Genomic DNA, 16,269 nt, shown 5'->3' with positions numbered 1-16,269 from the left:
TTTTATTAGCTTTCAAGTTTCTTCCATTGAGTTGTTAACGGTCTTTTTAAGAATTATGGTCCTGTAAGTGAATGGTTCACAGTGTCAGTATTTCTGCTGTTCTGCTTTGTGCTGCTATATAAAAATAGATATTTTTTTTCCCCACCAAATATCTGGTTTTATTTCCCCATCATGTTTTAATATAAATTTTTGAGGGAAGAAAAATATTAAGCAACAACAAAAAAAAATCAAATGAAAATGCAACCTTTTTATATCGAGCTTATGGTCAAATAAAAGACCGTTGTGAAGAAAAAAACCCAATATTGTATAAAAACTCTTAACTGTAATACTGCTACTAAAATGACTATCATACTGGCACTTGCTCATATTGTACCTAGTAACTGTTGTAATTACTTCCTCTGAGGCTTCTTGGCCTCTTCATCTTATGCATTAAGCTGCAGCTAAAAAATTCCTTGCCTGACCATTTGTCCGATTGAGCTCTGGGCAGCCTTTTGCTTCCAGCTGAACCAAGTGCTGAGCTCTGGTCCCAAGTACAGCATGGGCCCTGTCCCTTGTCATCCCCAGCAGCTGACCTTGTGTGTTGATACCTGGATTTCATACACTTTTTGTCTATCTCTCCTATTTATTTATTAGTCTTTTTTTCCTGTCCCCCCGCTCCATCCCCCCCCCCCCTTTTTTTTTCCTATTTTACTCCTGTGTCGGGGATCCACTTGCACCTCTAGATAGTGGTCCAAAATGGACTGTTAAATTAGGATTGTGTATCACCATGTCACTGAAAAAAATAACATCTTCACGCACCATCTATGATTTGCATACTCTTTACCTATTTCCTCATCCATTCCACTCAACAAGCTCCTGACTGTAGTTTTCATTTTCTGTATTGTATCTTGGATTTTTCAGAGAGGGAAGCATTATGTATTTGTGCTGTAAAGTGATATGGCAAAAGGCAGTACTGTGAAATAGCATTAGAGCTGGGGATCTATTTGTTCTTGTGAGCACAAGGATGGGAATGTGATAAAATGCCATTTAGAAAAACAATTCAAAAGCCCCCAGTTCTTCTGAGTTCCTGTTTTAAGTAAACCTTTTTGCAAAGCTTAAATGTTAAAGATTGAATCAGGTCATCTTTAACTCTGTCTTAGAGTTGTGTTTACATGGTTACTCTGCATTTTGCTCTAGAGCAGGTCTAGTTCACGTGAGGCATCTGCAGTTGGTCGCATGGTAGTGACGCTGCTTTGTGTGTGCATAAACCCCAACCTGCAGTGCTGAAGCTTCCTGTATATTGCATATTTAATGCAAATTCCCCAACCAGGTAAATGCTGCAATTTCAGTCTTAAATTTCTCTGTGCCGAGCAATGCGTTGGCTTCCATGTCCAGAGCTGTGCCAGACTTGAGAAGTTGAAGTCTGCCATTCCTGCTTCACACCAAAACCCAGGTATTGCTCAGCCCTGGGCTGCTAAGGTGCTCAGCGTAACCCCAGACTCCCCTGATGGCTGCAGGGCCAGCTGCCTCTTTCTCCAGATGGCCATGGTATGTGTGGCTCACCTGTTTTGTAGCTGAAGATCTCACTTGAGGCATGGAAGCAGCAACTCCCACGCTCCTCCTTACCTGGAAGGATGCAAGCCAACATGTCATAGAGCCCTGGCCAGGACAATCAGATTTCTGACAGCTCATAGGCTAAATATTGTGAGTTTTTTTTTTTCTTAGCTGTTCCTGACATATTGTTTTCAATTATATTAAGTGCCTTCAATGGGAATGGTTTGGAACCATGAAAATATATTCTGATGGCCAGCTAGAGTCATATATTTGAATCTGTGTTTCTGGCTTGTCTTATGATTTATTAGTGGCTGCAGAACAGCAGACCTTGATCGTCCTGGGGTTATCTCCTCCTCTTTTTTTTCTGTCTGGGTGGTGATGTGCAGTTGAGGCATGGTTTGGGAGAGATGGGGAAGAGCTGATAAATGACTGCTCTAGGGCTATGTAGTGGTTATGATCTGATTGTGCCAGTTGGTGAAACACCTCCAGGTTGTGCTGCTTGGAAATTGCTGGGGCAGGAAGGAGCCAGGCAGGGTGGCTGGGCTTGAGATAAGGCTATTAGTTGAAGGATTGCCTGTAGGACCTAAAATACTGATAAGAGCAGCTGGCTCTCCTACTACAGGGAGACTGTTGATTATTTGTCTGTGACAGAGAATATTTTTTGTCTGTATATGGCAGGGTACCATCAAATACTCAGTTCTGGGGAGAGCTGGCGCGGTTAACTGTGTTAGGTGGATTGGTGATTCAATCTGGCAAATGCTTTTGATTAAAATAAATGAATAAAATTATGCTGGCAGGCAGAGTGCAAAGTATGCAAGCTTTTTAGCCTGTAAACCAAGGAGTGGTGGATGGGTTGTTTGTAAAAGCAGTGGATAAAAAATGCTGGACAATTAAAGTCATTATACATTAAAATGTTGATGGTGTGGTTGTGTAAGAAACCTTTTGAACAGACTATGCTTGAGGCATAGTTTGTCTGATCTATATGCATTAAGCATTGCTGGAGAAACTTGCTGATGTGGACATTTAAGATGCAGCATAGTGCACTGATACCAAACCAGAGCTTGCTTATCATGAAAATGTGAAGGAAACAGAAGCAGCATGCAATTTTTATAGCTACTGGAAAAATGTCCGTATGTATCTGATTTAACTTTGCAAGGTTTCCAATCCTAAAGCAAAAACTACTTGACCCAAAAATCGATCTGAAGTGGAAACTTAAAAAAATATCTAGAACTCTAGGCCATGATAGTAAGAAATTTGAGTGGTTTTATGTACTTGTTGTTACACAAAGTGTATGTATTTGGTGCCCAAAACTGTGTATAATAATTTTAGTATAAGATCAATATCTCTAGTGTCATCAGGTTTCTTGGCATGATTAAACCAGTCCACATATGGAAGCATACAAAGGTGGGAGCCAAAAAGGGAAAAAGAAAGCAAATCACCTACAACAAAAGGGAGGTTTGCTGGAAGGCAGCCATCTGGAGAGGTGAGTAGGCAGCTCCAGCCTGTTCACTGAGCATTATGTCTCATGTACCAGACAGCACAAAAACTGCTGCTGAGACGAAGCTTTAGTTGAAAAGACATGGATGTGACTATGTATGACTCTGGAACCAGAGGCGTAAAAGGATTTTTAAGCATCTTCTGGAGACCTAATATTATTATTGCGTGTTGGTGGACAACTTGTGCGGCCATAAGGTACCATTACCATCAAAGAATTTAGGTTAACCCACTGAGTAGTGCTTAGGTTGGGCTGTTGGCCCAAGCAGCCCGTGCTTAACTGTCTCGTCTCCTCTATTGAGAAGACAAATCAGAACAGGGATTTCTTACAGCTGACATGCTGAGCAGAGAGCTGACAGGAGCTGCTGAGTATGAGGCCATACCCTAAGCCCCTCTTTCTGTTTTGGGGTCAGGTAGCTCATGCTATGCCCTTAAGGGTTCCTTCTCTGGCCTGGTGGGCAGGACGCATCTCCTCTTATGTCATACAGCTTAGTAGTTGGAGGCAGTGGGAGAAAAGCAGTTTATTGTAAAGTATATCAAGAGGCATTGATGCAGAAATTAGTGAGCTCATCTTGGTTAGGAAATTTCCTGCTCTTCTCTAGGCTAGAGAAGTATGTTTCAATTGCCTGTGTAGAACACAGCAGTGTGACAGACTGGATGAAATGTCGTTCCTTTTCCAAGCCAGACTGGGCTGTGACTTGGCAATGTGAGACTGCTCTTATTGCAGAGGAAGGTACAGTTAATTAAAAATTAAGTTTCTAAGACCTCAGGTAGATAGATTTTAGTTTTTTTCAGTTCAGCCCCAGGTTCTCATTTTTTACACGGCACTTGAGTCTCTCATCATAAAGAACCCTTCTTATGCTAAAGGTGTGAAACCTTTGGCTTTCAGACCATCTTTCCATCTCCCCTGTGTTTTCCCCCAAGCTGCCCAGCCAGTAGCATTACTGCTTGAGTTCTTGCTCTTCAAAGAGAACAGTGCTGTCCCACACAATGAAATCATCTCTGGCTGCCTCACCAGTGCTGTGGACTTCCAACCAGGCATAATCCCTTTCCTGACATTTGAATCTCATTGATTGGGTTAATAAGATGCTATCTGCGCTCCATACTTATGTAAATATAACCTGCTAGCAAAGATCTTAATGGCACCTGATATATCACACTGCCTTTACATCTATCGAGAGGTACCACATCAGGAGTCACTTCCAAAAGCAGGCTGTGTTCTTGTTCCCATAGGTCCCTTTATAAGCTGTAAGAAATGCTGGTGGTCAACGCCGACCATTCAGATGTCTTTAAAGTGTCCCACTGGTGACTGAAAATCACTTTGTCAAGATGACAAATGGCTTGTGCATACCCCGTTCACCTTCTAGTTTTGCTCTAATGTCAGGTCCATTTACTTGTCAGAAACAAGTATTTTTTTTACTTCCAGCAGTGCAAGTGGGGCAGAGGAAGGGAAGGAGTGAAGGGAAGACAGGCTGAGGAAAAATCTGCTTGTATGTCTTCTATCCAATGTATTATTATAGCTGAGAATTGCAAGCTTTGGACATACCAGAATCAGTTTGTTTGTACATGTGCAAAACAAAAAGAAGGGAATTTGCTTTTCAGAAGTGAGAACTGTCCCTGTAGGGCTACTATTATGCAAAACATGTTTTAACCACTAGATTTTTCAAGCAGAAAGTGGTTTTGCAATGTTAGTTTCTTATTTTGGACAGCAAACTTCATTCCAGAGCAGCATTTAAAAATAACTGTTTAATTAACTGGGTCTACCCAGTACATAGGGCATTGTGCATGTGCCTGTGCTGAAGAGCTCAGCTCAAACCTCTGAATTCGTGTGGGTGGTTTCATTGACTGCAATGGTACTGTCACATGGCTAAGTGATCACTGCTGTCAGTGAGGGCTGCTACATCTCACCCAAAAGCAGCAAGGGCCAGGCCACAAAATATAGTCAAAGTCAGCTCAAGGCCTGTGAAAGCGACTTTGACAGCTTTGGCTTTTAGTTTCCTCTCAGTGGCTTTTGCTTAGGTCACAAGTCAAAATACACTTTTTCTCCTAGTAGCTACAGCACTCGCTGACGTTTTGAAAGTCAGAGTCTAGCTTAATTTAGCAATGCTGTTGATCACAACAAAGGAAAGCTCATTCCACCCTCCTTCTTTGCATCTGATGGAAGCTTTGTATCCATCAGAACTTTGAGTAGATATGAAGTACAAACACACAGAAATGTGACGTGTTAAATAAAACATCACTGCAGGCTAGGTTTTTCTGACTACATACTCCTGTGGCCTTGGGCCTTCTCTTGCCAGCACCAACTGGATGAAGCCCACTTGAAGGTAACTGCTGTGACCAGCTGTCCATGAGTTAGGATTAGTATGGGCCCCTCAGTTCCAGAAGGACAGGGAACTGCTGGAGAGAGTCCAGCACAGGGCAATGAAGATGATGAAGGGAGTGGAGCATCTCCCTTATGAGGAAAGGCTGAGGGAGCTGGGTCTCTTTAGCTTGGAGAAGAGACTGAGGGGTCATCTCATTCATGTTTATAAATATATAAAGGGTGAATGTCACGAGGATGGAGCCAGCCTCTTCTCAGTGACAACCAACGATAGGACAAGGAGCAACGGGTACAAACTGGAACACAAGAGTTTCCACTTAAATTTGAGAAGAAACTTCTCAGTGAGGGTGACAGAGCACTGGAACAGGCTGCCCAGGGGGGTTGTGGAGTCTCCTTCTCTGGAGACATTCAAAACCCGCCTGGACGCCTTCCTGTGTAACCTCATCTAAGTTCCTGCTCTGGCAGGGGGATTGGACTAGATGATCTTTTGAGGTGCCTTCCAATCCCTGACATTCTGTGATTCTGTGTGATTCTGTGATTCATGCTTGCCCCTCTGAGATGTTACTAGCACGGAGCAGTTGCAGCAGAAAGGAGTGAGCCCCTGTGAGTTGAAGGCATCACTAAAGGACCCCAAAAGATCTTGCCCCTTCAAGAAGTCCTGGTTGAGATGCTCTTGGTCCTTGTCCCTTCCTACTCATCTCCAGACAAACTGACAAGCTGGTGGCTCCCCTTCTCTCTGCAGACCTCCATGAATAACCTCCTCTTTTTTACTAATACCACTGTGTAACACAGGCAAGATCACATAAGAAAACAAATGTGGGGTCAGTGCTGAGTTTACTTGCAAGTTCATTAAAAGAGCAGTGTCTGGAGACCTCTTGCCTAAATAATTTTATAACGGAAAACAGACTCTTGTTGCTTTCTTTTGGGCTACTCTTTTTATTTGGTTGTTGTTCCTGAAGCGTTTTGGTCCTACTTCAAAACTCGCTTCAATTAAATTAAGAGTGGTTTTTTTAGTTTTGTTTGGGGTTTTTTGGTGTGTGCTTTCTAGCTTAAAAGTTGTGCTACTACTGCAACACCTCTAGCACTCCTCTGGATTATGAAGCTAGGATTGACAGGGATTTTCCTGACAAAATAACATTAGAAAACCAACTTGTAGATTAAAAATTTGGAAGAAAATAAAAGCCCCTTCCCCTTTCCTCCCCCAACTGAGATCTCCTGTTGGTGCTTCTGGCATGCATCACATCTTTGTGGATACAGTATCATGAGAAAACTGTCACTTGGTGATGTATTAGGGTAATATATCATGAGAGCATCGTTTCTTTAGAGGATATGGGCAGTAAAAGACATGATTCTGGCCAGACAGAGCAGCAGGGGACCTTGCTTTTTTTTCTTCCTTTTTCTTTAATCTAGCCCTGTTTTTGTATTGTACAGAAGTGAGTTTCTTCATGGGATATTACTTGTTGCAGAGTAAGTTAGGAGGCCCATTGGGCTTTTTAAACTCTTTAAGAAATACCTGGCCTCAAGGGCTGCTTTGTTCAAAGTTTTTAGAGCAGGCTCAAGCCCAAAAGTAGAGCATTTGCCACTGCCTGTATCTCCGGTGTAAGTCGAGTAAGCAGACATCAGACAGAAGGCAATAAAGATGCAATGACAGGTAACTATTGTTTGAATAATGTATTTGTAGATTTAGCTCATCATAATGTGATTAAATTATATTTATTTAAAAAAATCAGGCAATGCATGGCTTTTAAATGTCAAATGAAGTTTTAATTCACATCAGAAAAATTACTATCAGTTGGTATTCAGTCTATAATAGGAGATATAGTTATCTCATCCAAAAATAGGAATTCTCAACTGATGGACTCAGATTTTTACGCACTTTTGTTGTATTCATGGTTTTGTTTTTCTCTCATTGGCAATGTCTGCTGGAAAATAAGCTGAATGCAGTCTATACATCTAGGATGACAGTAGTTAAGAAACAAAAGCAGAGCATTGTTAGGACATTATTTTGATGGGACCAAGTTAATTTTTGAGATGGTACAGAGCATGACACCATGACTTGATATAAAATTTGTTGAATTAAAATCCTTTATCATTTATTTTAAACCTTTGGCACAGTCTGCTTTACTTTCTATGAAATCAGCTTGATGATTTGTCAGTACCACCTTCAACTATTTTTTGGGTTAGGATTTACTTAGAGCGTTTTCAGACCAGTTTGGCTCAGGGATGCTATGAGCAAACTCCTTCTCTAAGCCATCCCATGGCACTTAAGGGGGTGTCAGCAGAGCAGCATGCTCCAGGACCTAATGCAACAGAGCAGTGATGTTCTTCCACATCTGTTGACTCCAGCTGTGTGTTGATGGCCTCTGGATCCAGCTAAGGGAGTGTAAGATTTTATGGCCTTCAGCTGCCTGTCCCTTCTCTGGGAGAACGAATTCTGCCCCATCAGCTTCAGCCAGGGTAAAGCAGGCTAGGCTGGACCACACTTTCAAGATGACTCATTTAGCTCAAAATGAGTTGGGTAGTGGTCATCCAAAAAGTTTTGTTGGCTGATCTGAGTGACTGGGAACATCCAGCAAGGGGTAGCCTGTAAGCTCATAGAGCTGGGTTAGTGAGCTGTAATGTTTTGCAACAGCATGGGCACAGGTTTGCACCCTGACCTTCAAATTGATGGGTATTGCCTGTGTCTACTGTTTTTTTAGGTACTGGTGTCAAATTTAGATGACTGATAATTAATGTGAATTCTTTATTGATAAAATAGAAAAAAAAATTTTTTTTGTTTAGAAACACATTTAAATTTCGTGGAAAAGCTGTGAATTTTAAATGCATGCATCTCATGAAATGCAAACGTGTGGTCTCCCACAAGAACCCCAGTGCATACCCCTTCTCTGAAACCTGGCTCCTGGATTACTACATGTAGTTTTTCAGACTACAGTATAAGCTGCTGGGAACCTGTGAAAACCCTGTCTCTTACTGCTAGAAGACTGTCGTGCTATTCTGTTGACAGGTAAAGAGTTTTGCCTTTAATTTTACAGCTGAAGGACTCTTATCCAAAGTGGAGGTTGAGGTGGCAGTCTGGATCTTGCTCTGGCTTTTTCACTGACTTAATATGCAGTTATGGTCACTTCATCTGGCTGTGTCTTTGTCGATAAGCTCACTGGAGGAGGGATGTTGTCCTATGATGTGTTTACGTGATGTCTGGTGTAATGGGACCCTGATCCCAGCTGCAGCCTCAGCAGTTGCGTTAATGCAAACAAATGTAAGAGGAAGAAAGCACTTTCTTTTCACCGTGTAGTCGTGCACCAAACTGCTGTCAGGGAGCACTGGGATTGCAACAGGCCACCGAGGTCACTTTCCGCATGCTGGTGAACATCATTAAACACAGTGGAAAAAAAACCCTGTTCAGTTCATAAGGGGTTGTGGGTGATGTGTCCTGAATGACTTGCATATACCCATGCCTTCCTTACAGCGGTGGAGATTGCCCGTTTGCAGTGAAATTCGGTGTCATCTTTCAGCTGGGCCTTTGTTTTAATCACCTTTCCTAGAGAGCGGAAAGAGCTCAAATTATGAAGGGAGTGGTGGATGCTGGCTGAGCATCACCACAGAGAGAGCTGCAGCCTCCTCCCTGTGCGCCCTCAGAGAGGCCAGATAAGCTAAGGAGATTACAGGGATGAGGGGATAAATCAGAGACTACTGTGTGTTCTGCTCAAAAAAGCAAAAAGAAGCTCTGTGGACTGGACTGGCATATTTTGTTCCTGATGAAATACTATCATTTACATCTAATGCAATTCATGCTGAAATCGTGGTCATGTTGTGCCACAGGCAAGGACCTAATGCTGAAAGTACTGAAGCATATGTTTGGCTTCACTCCTGTGAAACTGAAGACACACTTAAAATAATAGGACTTTTCTCTCTGTGGGGTAAAGCATATACCTTGGTGTTCATAGGTTTATGTGGGTAAACAGAGAGAACTGAGTCATTTTGCAGAGAACAGACTGTTTCATAGAAAAATATTTTTTCCACCTCGAATTTAAAAACATACCTAGTATGCTAAACCATTTTTGTTATTTTACCCACAAAATTTGTTTTTGCAAGAAAAAAAGCCAAACAGATAATTGAAGAGGAACAAAGGAGATGAGATCTTTTTCTCATCTCCCTTCACAGAGGTTCAAAATGTATGCAGACATCTTCCCTTGGGGAGTGGTGTCTCCTCCCTGAGGCCAAACTGTGCAGCTCTTGCTCAAGCAGAGAAATGCTCATGGCAGACACAGTCCCACAGTAATAGCAGAGATTGCTTGCTTGCATCAACTCTGCCAATTAAAGGGAAGGTTGTAAATTGGACCCAAGACAGCGAGTTCCAGGCAGGAGTGCCAAAGGAGCAAGGGTACTATTTTCAGAAAGCGCCTCAGGATTTATCTAGACCATGAGTTACACACGTGTTTGAGCCTGTCTTCAAGTTTAAGTTGGCCCAACATTGGGGTTGTGTGCACGTAAGCATAGGTGCAGGCACACTCCTGGCAGCCTGGTGCTCCCAAGCTTTGCTGAGGGACAAAGCCTGTGGCCAGCGCTGGCCCAAACCTTTGCTCCTGTGGCCTGCGTGGACTGAGCGTGGCTCTGTGCACACTGGAAAGGATGCTCTGGCCACATGCAACATCTGGCAGAGAGCCAGCAGCACGGCCAGAGAACATGTGGGTCATGGCACGCGGTGTGCCCTGACTTGTGTTTGTTTGAGCTTGCCCTACGCCTTGCAGTAGAGATGTTGCCAAAGTGACTTTGAGTGCACTTGCTTCATTAATTTTAAATGGCTTTTTCTTTTCCCAAGGTCATACGTGCATGTTTGAAAGCTGCACCCCAGATTCCCCAGGGATAATTTTTACCATTGTTTGAAAATTTTTGTTTTTTTGGTGGATGATCCCACAAGCATCTCCTGGCAGAAATTTAAGGACACTCTGAACTACTTGGTGAGGAGTCCTATCAGAGTTACTAGTGGGCTTGTGATGAATAATGGTAAAAAAAGCATGTTTTCAGGATTAGCCATTAATGGTAGTTCATATTTCTACCTAATCTGTCACTGCTGCTTTTATTATTTTTTCTCTCCACAGCCTTTTTTGGTTAAATGAAAGTTTAAGAAATATTTTTCCTATTTGGTATAAATAGTTAATAATCTCAGGATATCAGAAATGCAGTGTAAGCCTCCTAAAAGCATTTTCAACATATAAAAAAGAAAAATAAAACAAAAGGAAAAAACAGACTTTCACAGTGGAAATTTAGTTCCCTGAGAACCCACTACTGCAAGATCTTCAGCCACCAGTTGTGACAGCACAACAGTGGGCTTGGGATACTGATGGAGGTGCTCCTTGGCACAGTCCTGAAGAAATTAAGTGGACTCCTGGTTGGTGGTGGTTGTTGTTGTTATTGTTGTTTTTATTCCTTTTCTAAGCCAAATCCATGTTGAAAAGAGCCATCCTCCCAGTGGCTGCCGTCAGGAGCCCAGTAGGGAACCTTGTAGAAAGTTGGCTGCAGCTTCCAAGCTGTGGTTTGGCACACGTCCTCTCCCAGACCTCTGCCAAATATTCAGATTTCTTTTTATTGTTTTTTTTTTTTTCTTTTTTTTTTTTTCTTTTCATGTTGGCATTTTATTTAACTGTACCACATGAGTTTTAAGGCTGTTAGTTTGATAAATTTTGTCACCAGAAAGGGCTATTTTGTGTGGAGTTCTTTGATGGAAGGTAAAAATATGAGGTGTATGTAGAAGGTGAACAAATTGCGTTGAGAGGAGGTTGTAGTAAAGGTAACATGAAGCAGTAACACTGGTATTAGGCCTGGTTAGTGTATCTCTCCTGTGTAGGAATGTGACGTCGCCTTTGCATGCCAAGTTAAAGAAAACTTTGCTTCCCACTGGCAAAGCGTGGGAGAGAGGAGAAATGTGGGCACCCAACAAAACTTTCTAATCTTTCCCCTAACACATTAAAACGCGAGTTCTCCAGCAGTGAGATTTGATGAGTGTGAGAGAGAAGTCCAGGGTGATCCTCTAGCACTTTCCTAAATTTTCCTTTCTGAGGGAGCCTGGGATTCCTGTGCAAACCCTTTGCTGACTGAGCGCTGACTGGGAAGTTGCGTCAGCTGTAGCAGCATTGTTCTGAATCGGCCTGGCCTCTTTGTAAAAGAAATGTATTTTTCTAACACCAATAAAAACCTTAGCTGAGGTTCTCTCCCTTTCTGTGTGTGTGCCTGAGCACTAAATTAACAACAACAAAAAAAATCCCAGATGTGAATCTATAAACCATCTGTTTAAAATAACTATTGTGCAGAACTATAATTAAAAGTTATTTATTATGAATCTCGGGACCCTATTATGGATTTTGACTGACTCCCAGGTTTCTGATTTAGCAAATGGTTTATGTATTTATGAGCCATGTGTCTCTTTTGCACTTCTCGGTGCCAGAGTGCATGGCCTGTAAACAAAAGGAAAAAAAATCCCCTACCCTCCCATAACTGTTGGCTTCTGAATGTTGCCGTCTAAGAAGTGTTCTCTTAAGAACAACAAAAATCAAAGTATCTGAGAGCTTTCAACAACTCCAGAAACGCTGTTGACAACATAGATGGAGGTTTGGTAATACAGCTCTCCTGCATGCAGCTACTTATCGACTTTTTAAATGTATGGTTGGGACAAGTAATGAAATGTTGTGATTATTGAGGGTGGGAGGGGACATATTTGTAAGGAAAGGATTTGATGCTAAAGTCCATTTACTCTCACCCTCTGCTTGCCCTTGTGAATTGGAAGGGAAAGAGGCAGCAGAATTGAAATAAACAGATGGACAGTACACATTCAAGCAGTGTTTTGGATGACAGCATGAAGGAAAGAAAGAAAAAAAAAAAAGAAAGTTCCTAGTGACAATTGCTCTTTGTTTTATCTTCGTACTTTTACACCCAATGGGCCTAGGAGATCTGCACTGGATAATGCCCGACTGCAACAGACTAAACAATGATTTACCAGCCGTGTTCTATCTGGTGCTGTCCTGTGGTTGATCAGCATGGTACATTAACCCTTCCCTCTACATCTGCTGGCCTAATTTTCCCCAAGATGCAGCACTGAGACAGAAGGAGATGATTTCTCAGAAAGAATTTCAGAATTAAATACGGTCCTAGAAGAAGCAAGAAGGATTTTGATCTGAAGACTTTGATGGGGTAGTATGTTGCAATTGTGGTTCTAATGTATATTGGTTCAGCAGCAGTAGGGGCTGCAGCCCTGAGAGGTGCTGTAGCTCACAGCCTGGAAGAGCAGACCAGCCCCACTGTCAGGGAGTTTAGGCACCTTGGGGTGGCATCCAAAACAGCCGGTTTCAGACCCACGCAGGGCTTGCCTGTAATACCAGCTTGAGAGAAGGAATAACAGCTTTACAAATCCCACCTTGAGTAGGGGTTAGCCACCCTTCTTGTTGTGACAAAATTTGCTGTTCATCTGGGATACACAGGCCTGTCCCTGAAGACAGGAGGATGCAGCTGCTTCTCCAAGGGACACAGCTGAGCTTGTTCTTTTATTTAGAAAAAGAAAAAAGGAGGGGGGTGAGTGTGGCACCTTCTGCCCACCTGTTAGTACCATGCTGTCACCTTTGAGATGGTGATCCAGGTTCAGCGCCCTCCATGTCCAGAGGCAGTTCAAAGATTCCTCTTCCAGGTACCCCACAAGCATCCTTGCTGTCAAGATCAGTGGCTTTTAGGAGCACAAGGAACAAGCCCCTCTTCTGCTGAAGCTGGGCCACTGAGCAGCAAGACATTCAAGGTCTACTGGGATAAAGGAAATATGAATCTGTAGCCTGCTGCTTAAGATGCCTTCCAAGGAGGGAGGTTGATTCAGTTCCTGTCGCTGCACTGTGGGCCACTAAAGTGCTTTATGTGGAACAGCTCTTAATTTAAAATCGCCCTTGACAACAGGACGTGAAGTCCAAAATCCTCCCTTTCAGGAAAGCTCCCAGCCACTAGGCTATACGGCCCCACTCAGTTTTGCTTTCTTATTCCAGTTCCATCCTCATCTGTAATAAAAGTCCTGAGTTCAGGGTTGAGCCACCAGCAATGCTGGTGATGAGGGAAGGAGAGTGAAATCCAAATTTGGCTTCTGCTGTGGGTTGGCTCAACGGTACCAAACTTGTCATCGGCAGAGAAGATTCCTGATTTAATTAAGGTGGGACAAACAGGAGGTTTTTAGTTAGGAATGGTAACCAGCAAGTAGTTCCTGTTTGAAATATGTGTGTCAGATGCATCCTGAGGATTTTTAGGGACTTTTTTGTATTGCAAACAAGGAACAACCACGTCAGGATGTACCTGAGGGAGGCAGCCAGGGGAGAGGGCAAGAAGTTGCCTGGGAAGCTGAGCTACATGAGACATTTGCCCCAGGATTTTTACTTCTTGTTGCTGCCATCTGCAATTTCTTCCTTTGAAGAGGGAGTCTGATGTGTAGCTGCCCGCCGGACCCCTTGACATGGGTCCAATCCATTTGGGTTGACCCAGAAGGGCACCATGCATCTTCATGAGGTCCATGATGCATGCTGCAGCTGAGTAAATAATGTTCTCCAAAGGAGCCTACTCTAAACTGGATTTTGCCTTTTCTTCAAACCTGCTTTCACCATGCAGAAGATTTTTGCACAGATAAAGATAACAGGGCTGCTAGGCTTATTAAATCTTTCCTTGAGCAAACTTCATTAGAGATAATTAGATCATAGCAGAACCCTTCAACATCCAGAGTGTTTGTAGCTGATTTGGTGAACTTGATTCGGTTGCACTTCAACAGGCTTTAAGGAGGCAAAGTCAGGGGGCACTATGTTCACATAACGACAATCAGGATTTCACCCTGCGCTCTAAAAATTACTTGTTGGGCCAGCTGCACTGCTGTGCCGTGGCTGCTTCGTACCAGTCCAGAGCTACAGACCTGCCATAATAAATTCAGCTTAACTCGCTAGTTAAATTGCATCTATGTTTGGTCTGAAATGGGGGAGTGATGCAGAGCAGCCAGCACGTAGCAGTGACCTGGCTTTTTACAGTAGTTGTTTGTGCTGCTGCAGCTGCGCTTTAGGGCCTGATTCTCATTTGCTGATTTCACACTGGCTTGGTGAGAGAGATTCCTCATTTACACTGATAAGATTGAAGTGCCTTTATAGCTCCCATCAGATCAGGCAGTGACTTTTAAGAAAATAAACCTCCTATTTCAGACAAAGAGCTGGAGTGTAATAAAAGCTACGTGTTATCCTTCACAGGCACCTTGAATAAGGCCACAGGGACCGAAAGAGAAAGACAGGAAAGCAGTTTCTTTTCCTTTCATTTTATGATTTACATTTTTCTAGCCCTTTGATTTTTTTTGGTCTCTAATTAAGTCATAAGGTTGGGTGAGATGGGTGCTTGCCTGTAGTAAATGGCCACCTGTATCACTTAATGAACTGAGGTACTAATTATAGGTGGAGGTCGCTTCAGAGGGCTACTTTCAGTCAGGAATTTCAAGCAGCGAAATTTCACTGAAAGAAACCCTCAAAGTATTTGTTTTCTGCCCTCATTTTAAGGCAGGGATAACCAGAAGGGTTGACACCACAGAGGCAAGCCAGGCTATAAATGGAATATTTCCTTGGTCTGCTTTTGCACATCCTTATTGACATTCCTTAATGTGGTCAACATGCTCTTTGGGAGCTGGCTTTTTGCCATAGAAAGACGACACTATAATATACAGTGATTCTGCCTATGATTCTGTTGTTTCATCATTTTCAGCATTTTGGGGAGAAAGATGAATTACAGTAGTATCTTTTCTAGTATAGTATAATGCAGGCTCTTTTGAAGACCATCTGGGTAGCTAGGTAGCACAGCCAGCTAAAAATTACTTTCAGCAGTGGCAGAGTTTTGTTCTCTCTGAGGGTGCCACCTCTTCCTCAGCCCTCTGTCCTTTTGTCACCGTGAGAAACAATTCCTGAGCTGTGCAATTCGTGGGGCAGCACCTCAAGACTCTGAGGATGTTTTAACAAGAGCGTCATGTAGCTAGTTGTTCATTTAAGTAGAGTGGATTTCTGCAGTGGAGCACGTTTGCTGTACTATGACAGGTAGTGGTTATGAATTACTGTCTAAGTGGAGTTTAAACACCACTTGAATTACTTGAATTCCTGGATAATTTAGAGACTGTCTTCTACTGCGTTCCTTCAAGGAGAAAAAGGTGTTTGAATCACAAGGACCTCTCCTGAGTGAGAGGGCAAATTGCTATCCTCACTTTTTATATTCTGAGTTTTAAAGGAACTAAGCAATAGCTTTTGTCTTTCTTTTTTTTTTTTTTCTTTTTTTTTTTTTTTTTCTTCCAGAATAAGGAAGTGACATGCAAGAGAGAGAAGTGTCCGATGCTCTCCAAGGACTGTGCTCTCGTAATTAAGCAGAGAGGAGCATGCTGTGAGCGTTGCAAAGGTGCGGTTCCTTTCCTCTTGTTTCCCTCTTCTAAAAATGTCACCAGTTCACATCTGTGTTGTCAGAGATAGGACAAGTTGGGAGCTTCCCATCTGGGACCTGGCTGTCACCAAAGGCTTGAAAAGGGCAGTAACCACAATTAAAATCAATATGTTTCCAAAGCTGATGGAGATGCATAAATTCACATATTCATCCTGTAATTATTAGTTCTTGCACAATGACAATCCTTTAGAAATACATTTTTGTTGTATTTCATTGTTACGTTGTCAGTCTTTTGAGAGATATTTCTTGTTCTAACTTTATCTGTCAGAAATATTTTAAGTCAAAATCAATTAGTCTATTTTTATTTCTCCTCATAATAGAAACAATCCAATTAAATTGTATTCATTTTACTATTTCTTATTGAAAAAATAATACTGTGGACATTTTTATTAAAGCCAAAATGAGTGACAATCTGAACATAGTACATTTATTTGTTGACTGACAGTGTATCT

The 16,269-nt window shown here is 42.3% G+C and overlaps 1 protein-coding gene across 3 annotated transcripts in view; it reads left to right on the top strand.

The window, feature by feature from the left end:
- The window catches only part of BMPER (BMP binding endothelial regulator), a 149,530-nt gene that overhangs the window by 11,912 nt on the left and 121,349 nt on the right, over positions 1–16,269 (top strand). For all 3 annotated transcript variants that reach the window (XM_082046621.1, XM_082046622.1, XM_082046623.1), the window contains one exon: positions 15,676–15,775. In XM_082046621.1, coding sequence (XP_081902747.1) covers positions 15,676–15,775 — 100 coding nt within the window. The remainder of the gene's footprint in view (positions 1–15,675; positions 15,776–16,269) is intronic.

This window comes from Streptopelia decaocto (genome assembly GCF_964273445.1).
Source record: "Streptopelia decaocto genome assembly, chromosome: 2".
Taxonomy (NCBI): domain Eukaryota; kingdom Metazoa; phylum Chordata; class Aves; order Columbiformes; family Columbidae; genus Streptopelia; species Streptopelia decaocto.
Note: the sequence above shows the minus strand (reverse complement) of the source record. Positions and strands in the feature narration are given on the sequence as shown.